Raw genomic sequence first — 23,895 nt, 5'->3', positions numbered from 1 at the left:
TGCCCGTCCAAAAGTCCAGATGCCAGGTCCGCGGGTGAGAGCCGAGCCTGTCCGGACGTGTTTAGGTACCAATGCACGAGATCGTTCTGGCATACCCCTGTCAGCCACAAATTTAACGACAAACCGTGAGGCGGACTGAGCAATACATGGCCAAGTTTAGGAGCCCTGCTTGGAGCTCGTACATCCAATAATCGCAACACTGTGAAGGTGGAAAAGAAGTCCTGAGATCGGTATCACTCGCAACATGGAGTGTGGAATCGAGTGTAGCAGGGCCATGACCTGAATGCTCACCATCATTTCCCGTCCGATTCGAATGAATGAGCCGCATTGCACCAGCACAGCAGCTCGCCAGCACGAGCAAGCACAAGCGCTACTGTGGTTCTAGAGGCGACCCCCCAACACCGAGTGAGGCCGACCGGCTAACTAGCTTGGAGCCTTGGACAGTTTCGCGTGACACTTCGATCGGGCACCCTGCTGAGAGCCTAGCCACCGTATCAAGCCCGGATTTCCTGACCTCTTCCCATTTACAGTATATAGTCTCTAGCAGGGAACCTTGCTCCCGCTCGCCTTGCTGTCCTCCGACCCATACCCTACAGAACTTCTCATTCGAAGGGAAGGCGGCTGCGCAAGGCAGACATAAAGCTTCTTGCAATGTCGAGAATGTCGCTGAATCCCATACCTGTCACCGAGAGAACTCTCCAGAGGAAGCTGACCACAGCACAAGTGAGTTACTTCTCCACCATTTCCATGATCGTTTTCTGTGTCGTTTTCTGACCAGATCAACAGCTTCAACGCGGAGATAGCGACAGCAGCACCTGCACCACTTCCAGCACAGGCAGCAGAGATATGGCGACTCAGACCAGCGAGCCTGTCAGTTCCACTGCCCACAGTGACAAGGTGGTCAGCAAAAGAAGCAGCATGATCAGGAATACGAACAGTACCAGAATGTCCGGAGGCGCCAGTCACCGAAAGAGCGTCACATTCCAGCCCTCCCCGCAGATATCCCATGCCATAGAAAAGTCCCAAACGGAAGCAGACGGATTCGTCCGCGACAAGAAGGAAAAGAAGCGTCCGGGTGGTCTCAAGGGAAACTTGTCGTCGCTCTGGAAAATGCTCGACCCCCCGGAGCTGACCCATAATACTGGTGCGCTACACAACCTGGTCAAGGCCGAGGAGCACAACTCCAGGAGGAAGTATGATGCTGATGCTACGACTTTGGTGGAGACGATTTCGAGTCGGCAGTATAGGCAGCGGTGACGGGATGCGATGTGATGTGATGATTGAGTACATGAAGTATTGATGATGATCTTGCAATCTTTTAGCGTTGAGTTGGACGGGGGAACGGAGCCTACCTCAGGTACCTGATGCATCTGGTGACTGGCATAGTTTTGCGTGGACTTTCTTTTTTGGGTCTCTTTCTTTGGTATTGGGGACTTGGTCGCTTGAGTTGGGGTGAAGATTCAGCTTGAGCATTTCTGACGACAGATAAAAACAGCGCGTGCAGAGTTTCAACTGATCGAATCGATATATGATGTGATACCTCCTCAATCAATGATGGCGTATCGTGACAATTCCCATCACCAATGGCTACGTGTAGCAGTCCGTATACGAGCGCGTGGGTAGACTCATCTATGCCACACGGAGGTACGGCGAGGCATCGTGAAGACTTTGTCCCTGATTATAGGTACATGAAACTCCTACCTCGAGTCAGTCACGTTACGTGGAGAGTGTGGAGTGCGAGTGCAAGTGAAAGTGGTGGCTACTGGGGAGAGCGGAGGGAGAGCGGACTCCCGAGATCGCCGCTTGATCGCCGCTTTTCGATGATGCTGACTTTCAACTTCGGTGCATTGTAAAACTCATTCGTCGCTTGCTCTGCCTTACTTCTACCTCCTACGTCTGCAAGTTTTTCAATCGTGCGCACATACATTTCCCTTATGGTCCACACCGTTCATACACCTCTTCGAACGCGATTCTCGAAGTAATGACCCTCCCCACGAGCTCTAAGACCGCCGCTGCCGCCCTCTGCTCGCTCCTGTAGTCCACTTCTCCGCCTCCACCAGCATCGCCACGATCGGGTGGCATGCTAGAGCGAACGGCAGCATGCATCAAAGCCGGAGCTCGAGACTCTCTCAAATGCGCCCAGCAGTCTCCGTGGGCCAGCACGCGTCGGCTGCATCAGGCATTTTGGACTCATGGCGCTGGCGACCTCGACCTTCTTCCGACCTATGTTCCATCGCCCTCCACACCGGCGACAGGCTTGCCAGTCAGGCGCAATGACACCCACTCAGAACGACAGAAAGATCGAACAAAGGAGCCTGCATCACTTGCCGCGGATGCCATTTTTCTCGATTTCTTGTATCCACCACAGGCTCTAGCGTATGTGCATCGTACGAGCAGGCAGCAGCTCGATAGCTGGGAGAAACGAAATGCCAGACGCCTGCCAGAGGGGTTTGTACAGACGTCTAGGAGATTTTCTTCCAAGTCGGGTTCGCCGTCTGATATGGAGGACAACGAATCAAAGACAAGTTCAATGGCGCAGCCACCTGGAGATGGTAACGCGTCTGGCACAGGCGAAGAGAGCAGTCCGCGTCCGCACGGGGGATTGCTAGGTGAATCCGAAGATACAATTGAGCGCGAAGCGCGTCTCTATCGTGGCCGATCCCGCAAAGGCGAGGCGGGACTTGCGCAGGATCTGGAGGAAGATCTCATGGCCGCTGGGGACGCGAAGTTTCGGACACTTAAACATCAAGTGGATGGGCATGATCAGAATGACTCGGGCTTCGCGAGCAAACCTGCTTATCTTGCTGAAGGGTACCCTGATGGCTTCAGCAAACCTCAAGACTCTCTTGATTCAACATTGTTTCATGATATTGAGGACACTGCCCACGATCCCGCAGGGCGTCTTCGACATTTACGACAGATTCTAGGCATGCAAAGCAAGTCCATCACGACATCAGAAATTCGTCAGGCCTGGAGATTGTACCTCTCCCTGGCTGATGTTGACAAACAGGATGCTCGCCTCAAGGAGAAGCTTCTAGTATGGCTCGATGAACGAACGGATGATCTTGCGGACGCACACATGTTCTCGCTGTATTGCTCCATACCCATAGACGCGCGCACGCTCATTACGTACCAAACCGTCGCAAGATCTTTTGTGAGACGCCGGGAAATAGCGATGTTACACGCGATGCATAAGGAGGCTCTGCGTGGCATTCCCAATGGCCAGCAAATCACATTTCAGCTATTCGAAGAGGGTCTCAGAAGCCGAGACTGGACGCTTTCACGGCGGGTCGTCCTGGACCACGACAAAATACTTACTAACGATGGGCGGCCTCAACAGATCCAGCTGTTCTGGGCCAAGGTACCTGGAATACAAGATCTGGTCGACCTCGTTACCCCTGTCGTGAAGACTGTAACGAGTGATGCAAGGTTCAGATGGGACTGGTCCAAGAATTCTAGACGGGCGATAAAGGTATACTTGCGACTGTCCAAAGAGGCCATACAACAAGCCACAGACTTGTTATTCGTCGAGAAATTCTCGCACCAGCATGCGGAGAAGATATTTCACCTCCTCGGCTTCATCAATAAACTTGATGGCGAATCACACCAGTTTTTCCATGAAATGCTGACACGCTTGCTCCCTCGTCTGGGGAAACATCTCCATGAGCAAAATGATCCTGAATCGGGCATTTTACGGGAGGATGCTCATGCTATCATCTCGTACCTATATTGGCACTATCGGGAAGGCAAAGGCGCCAAGCTCCACCCGGATTTGATGCTAATCTGGCTCGAGCATTTGACAAAGCGTATGCAGAGAACAAACATCGAAGTGCGTTCTGAGCGCAATGTGACTGCGAACATGGTGATCGAGGATTGGCAGCCATGGCATGCTCAACTAAGCGTCGAGGCGGCGCACCAGCTGATCACGTACAGTGCCTATGCTGGAGCAGTCAAGGCAGTAAAACGATGGGTTGCATACGTGATGCGTCGGTATCCGGCGTATCAAGAAGAGCAGAAGACCTTCTGGGCTCAGATTTATGTTCACACCACCCTATCAAATCTTTCTGCCGCCAAGAAGGCCTTCAATGACGTCCAACGGTCTGCCAGAGCGCATGGAGATCGGTTAGATCTCAAGTGCTGGAATGTCTTGCTGCACGCACATCAGAAAGCCGACGATCTCGAGGGCGCGATCAAGACGTTCGCTAAATTGGTCCAGTTTACGAGCTTAACCCCCGACATCTCCTCCTTTGATGCTCTCCTTATCATGCTCGCCCGTCGGGGCGATGTCGATGCTATATCTGACATCTTGAAGCAGTACGACGTGTTGACACAAGGGAAGCGTGTGACCTGGTTCGTTAACATGCAGTTGAGGGCATTGATTTTTCTTGACGATGTGCCACGAGCCGAACTGCTGCTTGCCGAGACAATGCATCAGGTACGTAATGGAGAAGTGATCGGATCCATGACAGAATGCTACAACACCTTAATGTCCAAGTACGCCTCGGACCGCGATATGGACGGCGTAATGCACACTTATCGTCGCATGAAGGAGGAGAGAATTCGTCGCAACAAGAAAACATACCAGCACATGATGCAAGCGCTTGCCAATTTTCGCCGGACCAGTGCAGCTTGGGCAATCTTGATCAAGGTAATGAAGGCCGACGGGTTTGAGCCAACGGCTAAACATTATACTGTGGCCATGGCTGGATTCTGCAACCAGAATGAACCCGAGAAAGCTATCATGGTACATAATCGCATGTTGGCCGCGAACATCCGTCAGAGTGTTGATACCAAAGCAGCGTTGATCAGAGCCAAGGGCTTGGTCGCGAGGAAAGCTCGCAATGAAGCTCGCCTCTCGGGCCAAGAATATCCGGATGCTCTGGCGAGTGCTTTGACTGATCTTCGTGACGCTGTGGACAATATACAGTTGAGAGAAGTTGCGAATGCTGGAAACTACACAGTGCAGGATGCATTTTCTCCAACGATGTGGCTTCTGGGTGGTGAGCGACATCTTGAAGCTGTTCAGCGGCTGTTTCAACAGTCAAAGGAAATTGCTGAAAAGTATGGTCACTCTCCGTGGCCCACGATTCGCCTTTCGGCTGCTTTGATGAACGCTATGTATCATGCCAAGGAGCACGCTCAAGTTGAGGCTTACTGGAAAGTTGTCAAAGATCAGGCAGACAGCATTACGCCTCTTACAACAATACCAAACTTTATCGCTCTACGCGAAAAAGCTCGGGGTCAAGATCAGGTACAGCGCAAAACGGGCGTGAAGTCAACGGAGACCGCGGCCGATGATCAAGCAGAAGTCGGATTCGTGACCAGTGAGAACTCCACAATGGCGCAGGTGCAGACTGTTTCCGCAGAACCTCAATTGGGACAGATTGGACCACGACCAGCTCCTGCGCGACGCCACGTCCTTAATAGAACTTTCAAAATATATCTCGCCTCTCTTGTTGCGCAGAATCGCGTAGTAGACGCCATCAAAGAAGCAAACCGTCTTCTGACTCAAGGCTATACTTTCGACAACGTAACCTGGAATCGTCTGGTGCAGTCCATTGCTGGCTCGAACCCACCTCTTACCCTCTTGTCCTTCACATTGACAGAACGTTACCTTATCCAGAACTTCCCAGGCTGGGTTGGCCGCGAGGCGCGGAAATTCTGGCCTCGCAAACCTGCGAGAGACTTTGGCATGGAGTATATTCGAGCTCGTTACCTTGCCAAGACTGAATTGATGCCACAATATCGAACATTCATCTGGCTCGCCAAGGCCTTTCTCAATCTTCAACGCCGCGAGACCGTGGGCTGGCAAGGCGACGACCAGGGCAATGACATCGATCCTTTCTTAGAGAATTTTGTTGGTACTCTCAAGCAGGTTCGCGAGACGGCACCTCGAACCTTGCATTTTGTGCAATTAATGCCGCGGATTGATGATAAGTGGCAGAACAGATTGCTGCGAGGCATCGGCTGGGACTTCCCACCAGGCTCAGATTCGGGGACCGTTATTGGAGACGCTAGGCTCGAAGAGCCGAATGTCCTCGACGCGAAGCTGAGCACGGAAGCATCCAGTGATGAGGAGGCTGTTTTCCAAGTTGATGCCGACATCGAACCTGCGGACGACGCCCTCACGCCTTTTACACCTATTTCAATTGATGCCGATGTGCATACAGAAGTCGACTCTGGCAACAAGGGCGAGCAGGCATTGAGTTCTTTTCTAGCTGATGTTGGCATCGAACCTGCTGATGAGAATTTTTCCGAATCAGACAGTTCTCTCAAGCGTGAGGAAGCTATTTCAAGTGATACCGATGGGCGGCATGCAGAAGTCGATTCTAGTGGCAATGAGGGCGAGCGGGCCTTGAGTGAAGAGGAGGCTACTTCCCCAGCTGACTCTGGCATCGAATCCGCTGATGAGAATGCTTCTGACGCAGACAGTTCTCGCAAGCGTGAGTAAGCTATTTCAAGTAATAGCGATGTACATACAAAAGTCGACCCTGGCAATGGGGGCGAACGGGCATCTATGGACGACTCTGCAGACGATGTGGACGTTAGTTTCCATAACGAAGACACAAAGAGAAGGGATGGCGGTCTGTGATGATATTGTAGATACAGATAGGTGTGAATATGTAACAACATCAAGTGTACACATTGGACGACTCGAGACTTGCGGTAAATCTCACTGACGAACGGTCTTTGATGGTTGTGAACATTCGGCCAACAAAATCACAACAGTGAAAGAAAGGAACATGCGTTTATTGCTTGAAAGTTGTTGGCATTGATCATCATATATTGGTTTCTGTGATCCAAACAGGATTGTAGAAGTACCTAGGTACCACCTACCTGGAAGGAAAGAAGTTCCAGGCACTCCAATTATGCATATCTATCTGTGAGGAGGAAGTGCAAAAATCACATCGATGGGTAACCTTGCAAAAGTTCGAAAAAAAAGAACGCCCATGGTAGGGGTAGGCGTGATTATAATCAAATCGACAATGGCAGGACTCGAACCTACGCTCCCGAAGGAATTTGATAGCACGAAACAGGGGATTCGAGTCAAACGCAGTAACCACTTTGCTACATTGCCAACGATGTCTGCACACCACAAACACTTAATATAATGCCTCAATCTTGATTACTCCTCATGTGCAGGACCGCTGCGCCTAAGTCGGACATCAGAGTGTGAGTTTTCTTGTCAAGTGCTTAAATACCTACTTTCTGGGTACCAGTACTATTTGTATGGCTGGTAGCAATCTGAAGCATTTCGACGTTGGCAGATACCTATGGCAGCGGCAAAGGCATGTGCCTAGTGCAGCTCTGTCTTGGCATGAGAATGAGTATCACATCATCTGTTACTTACAATCTGGCATGTACGAGACGGTCCTGCATATTGTAGTCTCATCAAGCCTACGGTCGATTGTAGGTCTAATTCTGTACGAATAAGGTACAACGAGTCTGTAAGAGAGAGGCGATGTGATGCGGCGAAGCTCGGCGGTGGTGAACGGGGTGATTCCGATGATGCATTCATTGACTTTTAACTTCTATTCTAGATACCTACCACCTCCCTCAACTTCTTCTCCCCGACTTCAAACTTGCTTTTGCATTGAACAGCCTCTTATTATCTTCCCTTGATCCTGAGCGAGACAGCCATGTCTGATCCACCGCCGTCCCCACCCGAGGTCCCACCTCCCAATATCGAAAAGTATAGGAAGACAGTGCACAATGTAGCTCTTGCAGCTCTGGTCGCCTGCCCGGTACTCGCCCTGCTTCCGCCTCGCAAACTCGACATATACACCATACTTCTGATAGCCACCACGGGCCACTCGGCCAACTACTTGGTGCGTGAGAAAAGTGGTCGATCCCTATGGCAAATGGCTACGCGACAGCAACCTGCACAAATGCAGCAACCGATGGAAGGTGTAGCGTCATCGAGCGTTGTTGGGGAGCTGCAGAAGGAAGCTAGAGCGCGTGGTTATGAGAGTGGTTGGAAGGCTGAGAGGCAGAAGGAGATCAAAGAGGATGTGGAAGAGGGCAAGGAGTTTTCGGATATGATCATTGATCAGGTCTGGGAAGTGTGGAATCAGGGAAAGAAGAAGAGTGGTGAGGACTGAAAGATTCAAGCAACTGTGCGCGAGGATTTGATCATGGCGAGATGCATGTCCCCGTCACTCCGTGGCTTCCCGTATAGTTGGGATAGCAGGCATCGTCAGTGCCTAAGCGCTGTGAATGTTAGCTTCGGGCCATACCACATGCGCACAACTTCTCATTGACGCAGGAAGTGGCCCAGCCATCGATTCGGCATGCAGCGTTGGAATCCAGGCTTTGCAATGAGCCATGAAGTGCTGCTACAGTACAAGGGAGAGGGCACCAAACCATGTCGAAACACCCAACCTCGTAGCAATATCACTCTGCAGATGCTGTTTCACGGGAAGGCATATCAGACGAAAAGTTGTTCGTTATCCGCCTTCCACAAGCGATGCACGACAATGTTAGTAACCTGGTGTCCGATGTGAGACTTACAGCATGCACGTATGAACCACCCAGCACGCATGTCTTGCTTGACTGGAGAGGCAAGCATGTCTGACTGCGAACTTTCGTTCATGCACTGCACTTGGGCCGCGCGCCTCATCCTCATGGGCCCATAGCCACTTCGACTCACCAACATCATCGAGACCACGGCGCGGTTGATGACAAACAGGTTCCCGCAGCCATGTGGATTTGCAGCTGGCGGGTAGCTGCTCATATCACGTAGCGCTCAGTCCCGGTTCCCGAAGGCATGTCTCAAGTCTGAGGCAACTACTGATGCTCGAGCCAGGCTAAAGGCTGGGAAACAAAGAACTGGCGGTCAGCTCCCGCTGCGAACAGTTGTTCGTCCACATGTTTATCTTGCCTGCTCATGCACATCTGCCTGCGAACTGGTAGCACAGCAGAGCAACTTCGACCCTCCCACGGTATCTCCGCAGTCGTTGGCTTACTGTGCTCACGATGGCTTGTGAAGTTGACCATTCGCCTTTTGCGGACACCACTATTGATGATGACTGGATGAAGGCAGAAGATGGCAACGGCAGCCTGAACGATATCAGCGACTTCAACAGCAACTTTGGGCATCAGAGCTATGACACTATCAACCCATCGTTGACATATAGTAACCATTCGACCCCGGCGACCAGCGACCACCATGCCTACACCTTCAATGCTACCGCAAATTCCGATCTCAACCAGACGCTCTCGCCACAGCCAACGTACGAGGCGTATCCATCATCCTTCAACAACGCTCCAGAGACGCCGTACTTCAGTTCGGTGGAGATGAACCATGCTGCACCCAACCATCATTCGCTGCTCCGCAACCAACATTTCAGTCATCGCCGTTCAGTCTCAGAGCCTCCTGGCATGCCGGAGCAGTCACCGATCACATTCCACCGTAAGGAACATTGGATAGGCGCTCCGGTGCGCTCGAAGCCGACTGCGCTGAAGAGTCTGCCGAAGCACAAGGCGAATCGTAGCCACCCATACCCAGCCCCAGCGCCAACGCGCAAGCCCGCAAAACAGCAGCCTTACTCGCACGTGCAGCAACGGGCAATGGCCCAGGATGCAAGACCAGACATGCAGCGATCTCAGACGCAGCCGCTTCACCATTACCAACAATACGCACCGACCAGTGCTCCTATGATGTCTCCCCAGCACTTTATGAGCATGTCGCCAGACCAGTTACATGCGCCTCCATCTAGTCACATGATGATGGCAGCGAATCCATTCATACCGAGCACTAGTCGCGTCTGCACTCCGACACCCATCGATCCTTCCCTACGTGAACCTCCCATACCGAGCAAGAGAGTGAAGCGAGAGACCACTTTGAACATCATGATGACGGTCGATGAGCTGCGAGCGCTAGTCTGCGAGGCGGTACAGAAGGCAGTTGGGGGCAGCGGAGAGCGCATGAACGGGGAGAGCACTCAACGGGAACAGGAGAGAACAGAGGCGGATTCTGAAGAGCGGTCTGTCAGCCCCAAAGCCGTTCCAGTTGAAGAGGTGGAGGAGGTTGATGCTGGTGTCGGTGTGATGAAAGATGAAACGTGAGTCCAGCAGCTTGGGCCGTGGTGTGTGCTGTCGACTATGAGCGCGGCCAGGCTAGGCGGCACAGGTCAGATGGCAGTTGTTCTCAAGTGCTCGCATTGTCCCGGTCGTTGGTACAACTATTGGATTAAGCTGGTAATGTATGTTGTAGCGAGATGAAAACTATCATGAATGAACATACATGTATCTCACTTCACTTGGTCGCTCCACGTTCTAGAGCGCTGTGTTGTTGCTCAAGGGTGCTGCTGCTATATTGCTGAGTCTGACCTCGTCAAAAACCGGCGGGGATAGTGGGTCCTAAGAATCAGCCCAAGGCTGCGTAGGTAGGTATATGTAGGCTTAGTACTGAAGCGCTTGCTATTGAGAAAAAAAATCACCCGCTATTCCAAGTTTCAACCCTCATCTAATCCAATACCATTGAGAAATTACAAATCACTCCTTCCCCACACGCACGACCTTACTTTTCGCAGCGAGATCGGCCGCCAACTGGCTCATGGGAACATTGGCCATAATCTCAAACACACTGACCTCGACGAGCATTTCCTTGGCGATCCAATTGCGCACTTCGACAGCCACGAGACTGTCCACTCCATAGGCGGAAAGCGGCTTCACCACGTCCACGTCAGTCGCGGGAATCATCATCAAACGTGCCAGACGTTCCGCCATGGCGTTGCTGATCAGCTGCGTTGCCGCGCTCATATCCGCACATTGGGATAGATCGTCCTTTAACGACGTTGCGGAGGACAAGGCCGAGGAGGTGCCGCTGCTCAAGTTTCGCAATCCGGCGAAGCGGTTGTCGTCCATCCAGTACCACTTGGGATCGTATTCATTGAATGGAAGGCCGCACATGACTTCTGCGGGATGGGCATCGCTTCCTTCCATGGCTGTCGCGATGAGACCGTGCAGGTCGGAATTGTGCATCACGCGCAGGCCCATCGATTTGACATGGTCCACGTACTGATCGTTATCTGCAACGAAGCCCACGGAGAGAAGGTAGCCAATGTCGATTGTCATCGCCCGCAGGCCCAGAGAGCGCCGATACGAGGCAAAGTAGTCTTGGAAGATGTTTCCGGCACCGTAGTTCCCTTGGCCACGATGGCCCATCACACCAGCGAGAGAAGACAACATGACGAAGAAGTCGAGTTGCTTGGGCAATAGATCGTGCAAATTCCAGGTACCGTGTACCTTTGGCCCAACGGTGATGCGAAGGTCCTCTGCAGTCATGCTGTCAAACAGAGTGTCTTTGAGCACCATGGCTCCGGTGATGCATCCCCTCACAGGGGGCAGGTCACTGATGTTGTACAGCACCGTTTGCAGAGCAGCGCGATTCCCTACATCACAGTCGAACGCTATCGCATTCGTGCGGTACGTCTTTCGCAAGTCTTGCACGAACGCCTTGTTTTCGGCGCCCGAAGCTGCTGATCGGGACAGGAAGACGAGATGCTGCGCTCCTTTTTCGGCAAGCCAGCGACCGATTTCGCGACCGATGCCACCCACTCCTGCTACAATGTATGTAGCGTCTTCCACGACGCCGACCTTGGGAATGCGAGGTACAGCAGGTACCACATCGTTCTCGTCGACGCGGAGTACGACCTTGCCCATGTGCTTTCCTGTCTGCATATACCGAAAAGCCTTTTCGACCTCAGAGAAGGTGAAGAGCTGAATGGGTTGAACTGGCTGCAGCGAGGCGCTGTTGATGAGTTGCGCCACATCAGCCCACAGCTTGATAGCACGCGGCGTGGGATTGTTCTCGAAATCGAGCAGGTTCACTCCAATGTAGGATTTGTTTTCCAGGAAAGGTTGCATGTCGAGGCCGGTGTTGGCAAATAGATCAGCTTTGCCAATTTCCAGGAATCGTCCAAATTTGGCCAAGCAATGCCACGATAGTCGAAGCGCTTCTCCCGCCAGAGAATTCAAGACAACATCAACACCTGCACCATGTGTCATACGCTTGACACCTTGGGCGAAGCTCAGATCGCGACTGCTAAAGATATGGTCCTCGGGGATCTGATACTGTTCCATGATGAGTCGCTTCTTCTCTTCTGATCCCACAGTGGCGTAGATTTCCGCGCCGATATGCTGAGCGAGAATGATGGCGGCCTGGCCAACTCCTCCTGCTGCAGCGTGGATCAGAATGGTCTCGCCCCGTTCCAGGTGTCCTGCGGTGACAAGGGCGTAGTAGGCGGTGAGGAAGATCAAAGGCATCGAAGCTGCATCCTCGAAGCTCATGTTGCCAGGCATGGGAATTGCACCCTGCGACGGGAAGCGGACAAAGGTTGCGAAAGTGTCGCAGCTGGCGGTCATCACCCGATCACCTGGCTTCAAGGTCGTGACGGAAGAGCCGACTCTGGTAACATGACCTGCAACATCTACGCCCAATTTGTTCTCGTTGAGATTGCCGAGGGCGACGAGAACGTCCTTGAAGTTGAGTCCAACTGCCTTGACTTCAATTTCGATCCAATCTGTTGGTAGAGGCGTGTAGTAGGTCTCATCTTCTTCCCATCGAAACGTGTCGAGAAGACCGGGCGTCTTGATCGTCAGCTTCAACGGCCTGCCGCAACAGGCAAAAGATGTTGCTTCTGGTTCTCCCTTGGCCTCATACCGACGAAGGGAGGCATCTACAGCGGTAGTACGCTCGACACGGGGAACCAAGATCGAGGAACTTCGGGATGCGTATTCGCCTTCAGCTGTCTCGCCCCCGCTGTGTGACAGAGCGACTCTAGCAATCGAGGCCGACGATGCCATCAAATCGATGCTTTGCGCAGTTTCGATGTCCAGAGTAGCCAGGCGTGCGCCGGCATTCTCGTTCCGGATTGCACGAGCCAGTCCGACCATGAGTGACTTGTGCGGTTCCACGCAGTCAAGAGCTGCACCGCCCGTCACCCACAGCGTGCCAGCGGACTTCTGGATCAATTGACGCAGTCTGTCCCATGCGTCCTGTAAGACGTTCACCAGCAGAGGCTCTTGCCATTCCACCAGGGAGATGCAATACCTGTCGGCAATGTCTTGCTCGCAGAATTGCGACCAGTCGAGAGTGATAGCCTCCACGCCGATGGCCTTCGCCGAGGCTACGATTGCCTCTGCCAGCGCAGACGATGCCGGATCTGCTGTCTGTATGACTGCAAATTTGGTCTCGCTCTTTGCGTTATTCTCCGGGCCCGGCTTGGTCGACACGATCAGCGATACTGGCTCTTTGGATCCTTCCCGATCACCTCGCACGTCCAAATCTACACCCGAATAGCCAGCTTTCTTGAGTGCAGCGTCCCACTCTGGCACATCCAGCAGTGGGCCTCCATGTCGACCGTCGTCCTGTCCCAACCACCAGCCTGGCAGTGGTCCCATGATGAATCCGCAGAAGATGCGCTTGATGGTAACTTCGGAGAGCACCAGCTGGCCACCAGGTTTGAGAAGCATTTTGCAGTTCTGCAAAGTCTCCTGTATGCTCTTGGTGGCGTGCAAGACATTGGCGCAGACAATGAGATCGAAGCTCTCTCGCTCGAAGCCTTGCGCCAGCGGGTCATTCTCGATGTTGAGTGTACCGTACTCCATTATGGAGGCGTCGGCGGTGAATCGATCAGCAGCCTTGGCAAGAAACCCAGGCGAGATGTCAGTGAAGTAGTAGCGTGATGCCTTGGAAGAAGTACCATCTCTTCGGAGTCGATTGAGAATATGGCCCGTGGTGCCTCCTGTACCAGCGCCAATCTCCAGAATATTCAGTCCTGGTCTCTTGTCTGCGATCAAGCCCACGTATTCTGCGCAATTTGAGTTGTAAGATGCGCCGAACGCACCTTGGTAGAACGTGTACAGCAGGTCGTTCTCCAACATCACCTGGAGAGGCTCAACTTCTCTGGTGAATATCTTGCTGAGGTTAGAGCCAATCCGATCGACCATCTGTACCGTGATGTCTCCGGAATGGCTGGTAGATATGCGGGTCTTTGCAGCCTCCAGCTTTTTGTTCACCTCAATCGGATCCGAAGAAATCGGTTCGAATTCGGAGATTCGGTCGCGCATCCATTCGACATAGAGCTTCCAGAAGCCCTCGTTTGGCACGTGATGTTTGCCTTCGTCCTCAAACCAGCGCAGACAGCGATGGATGTAGACCAAGCAGACGTACTCTAACAAGTCCAACACGGAGTCGTCGTCGGCGTTAGGTATGGTCCGCGAGTAGATGAGCTGCTTGATCATGTCTGGGGCAATTAGATCGACATCAGGATGCCAGACCTGTGTGAATGTGCTGGCTCTGACCTCGGGCTGCTCAGAGGAGGCACCGACTGAGGCTAAGCCCAGGCCTTCCATGAGGACCAGAGGTTGGCTGTGATCCTCCGTGGTCACCGATATCTGTGACATCCAGGTGGTATAGCTGGTCTTCTTGGCTGACGAGGTCCCGACGAGCGTGGTACCGGGAGCTTTGGGCATGTTCGCAGAGACAAAGATGCGCTCGAACGAGAAAGGCACCACTGCCTCGCTCAGGGACTGCTCACTCCCGCTGATAGAGGGGAACAGCAAGTGTAACATGCTGTCTAGCGTTGCGGGATGGATCACGGAGTCATACTCAAACTGCTGGGGCATGGTTGCTCTCGTGTCCGGGATAGAGATGGTGCCGTAGCTTTCGCTGGGGCCGGCGAAGAGGGTTTCCACGTTCCTGAATACATCACCGTACTTCATACCGATGGTCTCGACATTGTCGTACAGGAAAGCCCGCGCAGGCTTGCTGCACCGTTTTTTGGCTTCTCGGAAAGACTTTTCTCTCGCTAGGTTGTCGAGCTCTGCCTCTCGAACCATAGCTGGAGTGAGCGATGACTTGTAAGTCACAGAAACGAAGCCCCTTGCATGCGAGGTCCATTCTTTGACATCAGCTGACCAGCTCGATACCGTGAACTCGTAGAGTGTGGAAGAAGGTCCAGCTTTCGTGCCGGTTCTGCGTGGATGCAGTTGCACCATGACTTCGATTCCTTTGGCGTCATCTGGTACGCGCAGAGCAGTGACAATAGCAACATCCCGAAGCTCGAATCCCAGTAGCTCTTCGTTGACATCTGCAATCTGCCGCGCAGCCTCGATGGCCATCACTACCATGCCAGCTCCTGGATAGAGAATTGCGCCTTGAACTTGATGCTCCCGAATCCAAGGATTTTCAGTTACGCGGAGGAAATTTCGCCACGTCGGCTCAGTGCAGCCAGGCACGCGATAGCCCACGAGATCCTTGCGAGGCGCCGGACGTAGGCGATATTCCCGGCTAGAATAGCTCTCCTCCCAGAACGAAAGACTATGGTTCCAGGCGTACGGTGGCAGATTGACCAGCATATTAGTATTGGGAGGTATGTCGTTGACTTGGTCCAATTCGACATGGCAGCCTCGAGTCCAGAGCTCTGCTATCGCCTGCAGCGCAGTCTCATCGCCATCAAACTTCTTCCGAAGCATCGTCGAGTAGGAGAGGTTAGAGAAGCGGACATCGCGAAAGATATCAAGCAAGTAGGTCCGGAGGGCAGAGTGGGGGCCCACCTCGAGGAACACACTTGCAAATGCTTCGCGGTCGTTGGATGCGCGGTGTGCTCCGGTGTGGTGCAGCAACGCTTGAACAGCAGCTGTAAACTTCACCGGTGAGACCAGATTGTCGACCCAGTACGATGGACCGAGTCCGCCCGGCTGAACCAATTTCCCAGTAACCGAGCTGAACATTGGAATGGCCTCTGGATTATGCGTAGTCGGCAGTTCAGCGAGAGCATGCTCATACGCCTCTCGAACGGCGTACATGTGCTGGCTGTGATACGCACAGTCGATGGGCAACTTGGTACAACCGATCTGATCTGCCGTCAGTTGTCCAAATAACTCATCCACGGCATCGGAGTCCCCTGAAACCGTGCACGCTTTTGGGCTGTTCCAGCATGCGACGATGGCATTGCCCGTAGTGAGCTGCTGCAGCCTTTCTCGTATGACGTCTCCACCCACGCTGACAGCCATCATCGCGCCTCTGGCATTCTTGCGTGCCACTGTACCGGATACCTGACCTCGAAGCCATGCGACAGTCATCGCGGTGTCAAAAGTCACATGGCCAGCGCAGTATGCGGCCGCGATCTCGCCACTCGAGTGCCCAACGACTGCAGCAGGAATGACTTGCCAATGACGAAGCAAATCAACGAGAGCTATCTGCACTGCGGTGCACACTGGCTGGCTGTACTCTGCGAGTTTCAGATTCTCCTCGTGCTCGGTGTTCAGCAACTCGTCGAGGAGGTCCCAAGTGGATCCGAGAGATCGAAGCAGCTCTGAAGCACGTGTGATACTCGCTTTATACACGTCGTATGCGAGCAAGGCACGTCCCATGCCGGGCCATGCGGCTCCCTGGCCAGTGAATGCGAAAGCTACGCGAGATGTCGTGGAGTCAGAGGATCGGATAGGTGCCGGTATACCTCTGAGTGCATCACTCAACTGGCCCAGACCATTTGCTATGGCAAAAGATTTCCAAGGATGCGCGGTGCGCTTTGATGCGAGAGTGTGTGCGAGCTCTTTTTGCTGGCAGCGGGTTGCAGAAGCAACATGATCTTGCAGCCTCTCGGCTACTCGTTTGACGCCGTCTTGGTCGTACGATGACAGGACAAAGACGTGTTTACGAGAGACTTCCTCGGGGCTTGCAATGCCGTTAGTCTGCCGTTCGGATCTCGTTACTGTCTGATGACGACCTGTAAGACCGGTCCGTGCCAAATAGGATGCCGCATCTTCCAAAACGACGTGGGCATTGGCACCGCCAAAGCCGAATGAATTGACCGAGGCCCTTCTTGGCCCATCATGTGGCCATTGAGTCGTTTCCTGTGGGATCCTCACGTGTTGCGGTAGGTTGATGGCAGGATTAAGCTTCTCAAACCACAGGTTTTGTGGTATTAAGCCTCTCTCGACAATCAATGCCGCTTTGATGATACCAGCGACACCAGCAGCGCCCTCGAGATGACCAATGTTCGTCTTGACGCTGCCGACGTAGAGGTCTGTGGTTCTGTCTTTCCCTAATGTTTCTGCGATGGCTCTGGCTTCCAGAGGGTCACCCGCTTGAGTACCGGTGCCTTGAGATGGATGCATCAGCCATATAACTGACCACTATGGGGAAGTTCTTTCTGCTTACCATGGGCCTCCACGTAACCTGTGGATTTTGGATCCACTCCAGCTTCTGCATACGCTTTCTCGATAAGCTCCTTTTGGGCTTCACTATTCGGTAAGGAAATACCTGGAGTTCTACCGTCTTCATTTGCTGCTGATGCGAGGACGACAGCACGAATTGTGTCGCCATCCCGCAATGCAGCATGCAGGGGTTTGAGTATTGTAACGCCGAAACCTTCACCTCGGGAAAATCCGTTGGCTTTGTGGTCCCACATTTGTGACTTCATGTCTGTCAGTCGCTTCTTTTAATGGAAATTGCGTAGGACACACCTTGCCATCAGGGGAAAGGATCTTTGCTGCTCCGAGCAGGATGGACATGTCTGGTCCAAACATCAGGTTTGCTCCTGCAACGACCGACATCTCAGCTTCGCCAGTCCTGATACTCTGGCAAGCTAGGTGGAATGCCGTCAAGCTCGAAGAGCAGGCCGTGTCCACCGTCATCTATCGATAGGTCAGTATGAATTCCGTCCTGGATCACCGTTGTCGTTCTATCACGTACGCTAGGTCCACGGAGGTTGTAGAACCAGGACAAACGATTCGAGGCCAGTGACGAAGATAGACCAGTGGCGTGGTATATGGACGGCCCTTCATTGTCGCGAGCTTGCAGATTGCCAAAGTCTCCTGTAAACGTGCCGATGTATACTGATGTATGTGATCCAGAAACATCATCTAGAGTCATGCCAGCTGCCTGGTCGTCAGCATCAAATCCAGGGCATGGGAATTTTGTCTCGCACCATTCTCGAAGCCTTCGTATGTGGCCTCTAACAGCATTCGATGAGTAGGGTCCATTGCCTTCGCTTCTTTCGGCGTGACGGAGAAGAATGGAGCATCGAAGACCTTGAAGTCCTGCTTCAGGAAGTGTGCATGGCTGGAACAACTATGAGCTGTGTTCCTATGAATCTTAGGACAAACACATACGTTTGCTGTATGCTGCCCAGTCTATCCGGATCTGGGTGGTAAAATCCATCGATATCATATCGATCTTGAGGAATACGCGATCGTGCCGATCGTGCATCCAGTAGCATCTGGAATACAGTTATTTTCATGCTGAATTTCGCATTGTATCATCGTTGCTCACCTGCCAGAATCGCTCAGGATCAGAGCCATCTCCTGGTGCTCTGAGGGCAATGCCAACAATAGCAATAGGCGACGTCTCTGCCATGGTGATGGTGGCGCTCTGTCGAACAGGCTAGATTGATTAAGATGTTCTTCGAGCTGTTCCTGGTCGCGTCACTGCCAACAAGCAGGAAGCATTAGAAATTCTTGAAAGATGTACTATGTCCGAGTGTAGAACGCGGGTCTGGAAAGAATTGATTGCAGAAGAAGGCTCGACTAAATCGAGGAATCAAAGGAAAGTCTTCAAATACATGTACTACCTTACCTTGATATCCGCGAGTGGCTTGTCATGTGAGAACATCGCGGCAGCCGACATTAACGCCGCTGGTGTTCGTCGTGCTCGACGAATGCACCTAATCGAGACCTCTTCGATAGAATGATGGCAGACCACGTTATGCTGTGCGGACATATCATTCGACGTAGCAGCACTCCGCTTCATTAGTTCCGACACTTGTCGAGCTCCATGGTGATCGAGAGACGCTAACGCGTGATCAGAGATGTTGTTCCTCATGTCTCGACTCTCGACGCTGCCACACGGGCTCAGCATTCCCTTCTCACAGGAGGGCCAAGTGTGCCGGGATGAGTTTGATGCTAGTGTCCGATAGATGCAAGCGAGGCGCCGGAATAATTCCCAGAGCATCATCAGTGGTGCCAGCGACTGAGAACATGAGTAGAAGCTCGTGGCCTGTGTTTTGCTACACAGTATGATTGCTAGTACAATACTGTGCTATACAGTAGGAGCCTAACTTGATATACGCCATGGCGAGTGCGAAAGCTTATTGCCGACCATTATGCGGCGAAGCACACGCCTAAGGTACTTGCCTAGGCTGCCGGGCCCCGGCGTAATGCCCCTGGCCTAGACGATTATTTAGCGTATGAAATTTAAACCAGCGATGCTGGAGGCTTGAAGCCTGGGGGCCTGGGGCGCAAGCGTCAATGATGAAGCCTGGGTACAATAATAAGTAACCACAACCTGGGTGACACATGGTGGGAGAAGCCGGGACTCGGTACGAAGCGTCGTAGTAGTCTCGTAGCTTCATTCTCAATACGCGCATAAGATGCCGGCATGACGACGTCTGCGATCGAGAGACAGAGGAGAGCATGATGAAGATGGAACTCGCCGACGAGCTTTCCCGAAGGCTTTCAAGTGAGGCTCGCGTGGCTGCCTCAGGCACAGAAGATTTTGCCTATTCAGATCTGCGATATACGCAGTATGGGAGGCCAGTATGTACCTATCCCGACGTGCGCGGACCAGCAGCCACGACTGATCCGCATTCTAGACATATATGGCTGCTGTCGTGCCCGCCACCCAAGACGATGTCGTGGCCGTAGTGCAGTTTTGTCGTGAGCGGAAGATTGCCTTTGCCGCGGTAGGTCGTTGCTGTCGTCGCTGTCGTTGCTGTCGTCGTGGGATGATGCTTGAGCTCAGTGGACTGACTGTTGGGAGCGCTCCGGCCACCATTGCGTCACGACGTCGATGAGACATGTTCGTGATGGGATCCTGATCGACATGAGGTCGTTCTCGAAATGTGAGTGTGCGATGAAGGAGGAGGAGGAGGAGGAGGAAGAAATTGAAGAGAGATGTGGAAGGCTGACGCGCCTGCTGGCTGAAGTGGAGTTCGACAACGATGCCAAGACGGAAGTGACGATCGGTACAGCACCTGCTTCCTGCCTTCTTCCTTCCTCCTACCTACTTGCCTCGCACCTGCCTTCCAGCATCACGGATTCCGTCTAATCAGGCAGTCACGATGTAGGTGGCGGGGTCATCACGAACGACTTTGTGCGCTTCCTGCAGGACCACGAGCGCGAAGTCAGTGAGTACCTTTTTCAGTTACCTCCTACTTTTGCCTCAGGCACCGATAGGATGGGATACACAGTACCTACCTTAAAGTACCTGAAGGTACATGTATACCGTAAGGTAGTAGTGACTGACACGGAGGCACGTGTGTACGAGCACGGTAGCGATTGGATCGTGTCCGACTACAGGTGTGATTGGGGTCGCGTTTGGTGCTGGGCTGGGCAGACTGCAGGGCAAATACGGCTACTTGCACGACAACCTGCTGTCCTGTCGCTTAGTCCTCGCCGATGGCTCTGTCGTGGATGTCACCGATCACTCCCACCCACTCTTGTTCTGGGCGCTGCGAGGAGCCGGTCACAATTTTGGCATCTGCCTTCAGGCCACCTTCCGCGTATACCCTGAGGCCAATCGCGGCAGACATTGCTCGTGGGACTTGGAGTATCACCTCGACCAGTGCGATGCTGTGTTTGCCACGATCAATGAGGTGCATGCTGACATGCCGGCCGACCTGGCCATCTTCGTGCTGTGGCGACGAGAGCACCCTACTGTCGGCCTCAAGAACCTCATTTTGGTTAATCTGGTATGGTCAGGTGCGGAAGACGAGGCTCATGTGTGGATCGAGCGTTTCGAGCGCCTCCAGCCTGCAGTGCGCGCAGGCCCACTGACAACGTCTTGGTATGATCTGCCGTGGGAAACGTATGGGGGTATGAACAAGAGGCTGTCGAAGCCGGAAGTGTGGAAGCTCTTGCCCTACAAGATGATGAGCGCTGCGAGCGTGCGCTCATTTGACTTGCCCATGATCAAAGCATTCTTCGAAAGTGTCAAGGAAATGAACGAGAAGTGGGAGGGGAAAGGATGGTTCGGCGCCATGTTTGAATGTTTACCCAACCAACAGACACGAGCACTTCCTAGCGATGCCACAGCGTTTCCGTGGCGAGGAACGGATCACTTTCTGATGATGACTGCAACACCGAAATCCCTCGACGATCGCGTCCCATTCGAGGCCCATCTAGACGCCTGGAAGGAAAACTTCGTCCAAGTTTCCGGCTATGGTCAGCTTCGACAGTACGTCAATTATGGCAGCACGACATCAACCGTACAAGATCCGCCAGAATCACTGTATGGCTATGAGCCATGGAGGTTGCAGAGGCTACGCGCTTTGAAACAGCGATACGACCCTGATGGTGCATTCAGTTGGTATCAGCCGTTTGTCTGAGCCCCCCATCACGCTTCACCGGCAAGTTGTGGCCCTTGTGGTAGACGCGGCTTGAAGTGGTGCTGTCTGGTTGTATCCCAGAGATGAGTACCTATCTACCCTAGGTACCTTAGGTACATATGTACTTTCGGTAGTTCCATTCCTGACTGCTCAGCATGTGGACTCCCCAGCAGAACTACAGTACTTGCACTACTCAGGGCATCCGAGGCAGGTAGGCCGTGTCTGTCGGTGATTATTTTTGCGCTCCACTGCGATCATCGACTAGGTCAAGGGACCCAGGAAGTGGTCTCTCCCAAATACCCGAGAACGAGGCGGAACGGGGCCGAAAATGGTCTCGGACGTCCATCGTTTCGCTGTCACCTCGACTTCGACGACATTCTACGAGTTGTACAGCTGTTCCCGTCCCGGACGATGACCAGCGGAGAGCCTCGACTATCCCGATTGCCAGCAGCGGCGTCGTCGTCGTCGTCGTCTGCATCGGTGTTCTCACGCGGCAACATGACGCCGGACGGAGCGCGAGCCACGACCATTCTCACGGTGATATGCCTGGCGGTAAGCACGACTCTCTATGAAATGCTCTGATCGCATCAGCTCTAGCCAATGCTCAAGCGTCTCAGGCGACGTCTTTCTTCATCGGACGCGCCCTGTACAGAATCTACCTCCACCCACTTCGCGCATTTCCGGGCCCGAAACTCTGGGCCATCTCACGACTGCCATGGCACGTCCACAACATTCGCGGCGACTTGGCTCGTACCATTCACGCGCTCCATGAACAACACGGTCCTACCGTGCGCATTGCGCCCGATGAGCTGTCGTATACGTCGTCACAGGCATGGAAAAAGATTTATGGTCAGACGCACCCCGAGTTCTCCAAGTGTCTGGATGGGCGCGGCATTGCTCCTGTGACCAAGGAAGCGCATTTGCGTGGCATCATTGCTGCGGAAACGCTCAAACACCGTCGCCTCAGACGAGCGATCGCGCCAGCTTTTTCGGAACGTGCACTAAGCCAGCAAGAGCATTGCTTACAGAAGCACAGCGACAGCTTGATGCGATGCTTGCGCGAACGATGCAACCGGGGGGAGCCTCTGGACATTGGGAGATGGTTTTCGCTCACTACATACGACATTATCACAGAGCTGACCTTTGGTCACGCGGATGGCTGCCTCAACGATCCGGACAAGCCTTGGCTCACAGTCATGGGCGCAAGAGCAAAGACTATTCGGTGGTTCCAATTTGCAATTTACTATGGCTTTGATGGCTTGATCGCACGTGTGGGGCCCTCGGTCATGACTCGTTCGAGACAAGCTCATATGAAGATGCTTGGCAGCAAGGTGCAGCGTCGTCTGAAGGAGAAAGACATGGGAATGGACTTCATGTCACATATTTTGGATAACAGATCAGAGCCACTCTCGGTGTCTGAGCTCGTCATCATGGCGAGCGCGTTCGTCGTCGCAGGGTCTGGAACATCGGCAAGAGCACTCTCTGCGACCACTTATTTCTTGTGCTGTCACCCAGACAAGCTTGCCCTTGCCGTCGACGAGGTACGAGCCGCCTTCCTGGACGAAAGCAGTATCACAATCAAATCTGCTGCAACGCTCGAGTACCTCTTTGCTTGCATCCAGGAAGCAATGCGGATGCATCCGCCGAACCCGTCCACGTTACCACGGTGGGTGCCAGCAGACGGCGAGGTCATTGAGGGCGCATGGGTACCTGGCGGCACAGCAGTCGGCGTGCATCAACTATCAGCGGGACTTGCGGACTGGAACTTCGCCAGGGCCAGAACATTTTTGCCTGAGCGATGGCTGGAGCTGCCACAGAAATCGGAGTTTGAGCGAGATGATCGAGCCTCTGCCCAGCCCTTCTCCTATGGTCCCAGGGGATGTGTTGGCACCAAGTAAGGACCTATCACCCTAACACGTGCTACTGCGCTGATATTGAATAGTCTTGCACATGCAGAGATGCGCCTGCTCATGGCCCGACTTCTCTACACCTTCGATGTGGAGATTACAGCCCAGGCGCAAGAATGGACAGCAAGTCAGAAGAGCTATCTCACATGGGAACAGACACCGTTGATGGTGAAGCTGACAGTAAGGTCTTGAATCGGGGCTGGGTTCGATCCCGCTCCTCGTCCACTTTGTCACCTACTGTATTTGTCCCATCCATCACACGACGTCTTCCCGGCCGTGGAGAATGCTCCGGTCGTACTAGTTGCCATTCGATCAGCGAAGCATCATTATAATCCGCGTCCGAAATGCTCAACCCTTAGTAATGTTGGTTGTGAATCAAATTGTGGGTCACCGAGGTTTGAACATATAGTGAGTAGTCATTACCAGGGTCCGAACATATTCGCTGTGGCGTGCCGAATTTTGTGCTACCGAACATCTCGCAAGGGTGTGTGTATACACACCACTTGGCACTGACACTAGACAGGATCCTACTGCCCGTGCCAGCAGACCAGGACAAGCGTGGTGCAGGGGTCTGAGTAGTATGTAGCGGTCGCGTACGAGGCGGCTCGACATCTCAGTCATCGAAGCGACCAATGTTATGCTCGAGATGG

General features: G+C 53.2%; 7 protein-coding genes and 1 non-coding gene across 8 annotated transcripts; 6 read left to right on the top strand and 2 right to left on the bottom strand.

Moving 5' to 3' along the window:
* Window positions 1-651: 651 nt before the first annotated feature.
* SEPMUDRAFT_106019 (uncharacterized protein) lies at window positions 652-1,257 on the top strand (the record flags this gene model as incomplete). The annotated part of the gene is made up of 2 exons (XM_016900604.1): window positions 652-723; window positions 787-1,257. The coding sequence occupies 2 exons, from the start codon at window positions 652-654 to the stop codon at window positions 1,255-1,257; spliced, it is 543 nt and encodes a 180-aa protein (XP_016763940.1).
* Window positions 1,258-1,925: 668 nt separating this feature from the next.
* On the top strand, window positions 1,926-6,651 carry SEPMUDRAFT_147600 (uncharacterized protein). Its single transcript, XM_016904407.1, has one exon. It carries the CDS (start codon window positions 2,081-2,083, stop codon window positions 6,449-6,451), a length of 4,371 nt encoding a protein of 1,456 aa, XP_016763939.1. The 5' UTR covers window positions 1,926-2,080; the 3' UTR covers window positions 6,452-6,651.
* Window positions 6,652-6,981: 330 nt separating this feature from the next.
* On the bottom strand, window positions 6,982-7,078 carry SEPMUDRAFT_t13. The gene has a single exon. It is a non-coding gene; the product is annotated as a tRNA-Ser (tRNA).
* A 562-nt stretch (window positions 7,079-7,640) lies between these two features.
* On the top strand, window positions 7,641-8,102 carry SEPMUDRAFT_106017 (uncharacterized protein; the record flags this gene model as incomplete). Its single annotated transcript, XM_016900603.1, has 1 exon — window positions 7,641-8,102. The coding sequence occupies one exon, from the start codon at window positions 7,641-7,643 to the stop codon at window positions 8,100-8,102; it is 462 nt and encodes a 153-aa protein (XP_016763938.1).
* On the top strand, window positions 7,643-10,198 carry SEPMUDRAFT_147599 (uncharacterized protein). Its single transcript, XM_016904406.1, has one exon. The coding sequence runs from the start codon at window positions 8,977-8,979 to the stop codon at window positions 10,066-10,068; it is 1,092 nt and encodes a 363-aa protein (XP_016763937.1). The 5' UTR covers window positions 7,643-8,976; the 3' UTR covers window positions 10,069-10,198.
* A 196-nt stretch (window positions 10,199-10,394) lies between these two features.
* SEPMUDRAFT_131426 (mycocerosic acid synthase) lies at window positions 10,395-18,370 on the bottom strand (the record flags this gene model as incomplete). The annotated part of the gene is made up of 7 exons (XM_016902419.1): window positions 10,395-17,114; window positions 17,174-17,429; window positions 17,479-17,649; window positions 17,708-17,892; window positions 17,943-18,076; window positions 18,127-18,233; window positions 18,287-18,370. The coding sequence occupies 7 exons, from the start codon at window positions 18,368-18,370 to the stop codon at window positions 10,498-10,500; spliced, it is 7,554 nt and encodes a 2,517-aa protein (XP_016763936.1). The 3' UTR covers window positions 10,395-10,497.
* Window positions 18,371-19,434: 1,064 nt separating this feature from the next.
* On the top strand, window positions 19,435-23,630 carry SEPMUDRAFT_161920 (6-hydroxy-D-nicotine oxidase; the record flags this gene model as incomplete). Its single annotated transcript, XM_016907967.1, has 6 exons — window positions 19,435-19,548; window positions 19,605-19,694; window positions 19,772-19,853; window positions 20,064-20,138; window positions 20,287-23,232; window positions 23,281-23,630. 5 exons carry the CDS (start codon window positions 19,435-19,437, stop codon window positions 21,336-21,338), a joined length of 1,413 nt encoding a protein of 470 aa, XP_016763934.1. The 3' UTR covers window positions 21,339-23,232; window positions 23,281-23,630.
* On the top strand, window positions 21,965-23,437 carry SEPMUDRAFT_37484 (cytochrome P450; the record flags this gene model as incomplete). The annotated part of the gene is made up of 2 exons (XM_016908671.1): window positions 21,965-23,232; window positions 23,281-23,437. Coding segments are annotated over 2 exons (1,425 nt in total), but the record flags the coding sequence as incomplete, so codon positions are not given.
* Window positions 23,631-23,895: the final 265 nt, after the last annotated feature.

Source organism: Sphaerulina musiva (genome assembly GCF_000320565.1).
Source record: "Sphaerulina musiva SO2202 unplaced genomic scaffold SEPMUscaffold_2, whole genome shotgun sequence".
NCBI classification, from domain to species: Eukaryota; Fungi; Ascomycota; class Dothideomycetes; order Mycosphaerellales; family Mycosphaerellaceae; genus Sphaerulina; species Sphaerulina musiva.
The sequence above is the reverse complement of the archived record's forward strand: the minus strand, read 5'-3'. Positions and strand labels throughout refer to the sequence as shown.

Excerpts from the sequence above, each read along its gene's own strand:
- SEPMUDRAFT_147600 (XM_016904407.1), top strand. The coding sequence starts at position 2,081 with ATGCTAGAGCGAACGGCAGCATGCATCAAAGCCGGAGCTCGAGACTCT.
- SEPMUDRAFT_147599 (XM_016904406.1), top strand. The coding sequence starts at position 8,977 with ATGGCTTGTGAAGTTGACCATTCGCCTTTTGCGGACACCACTATTGAT.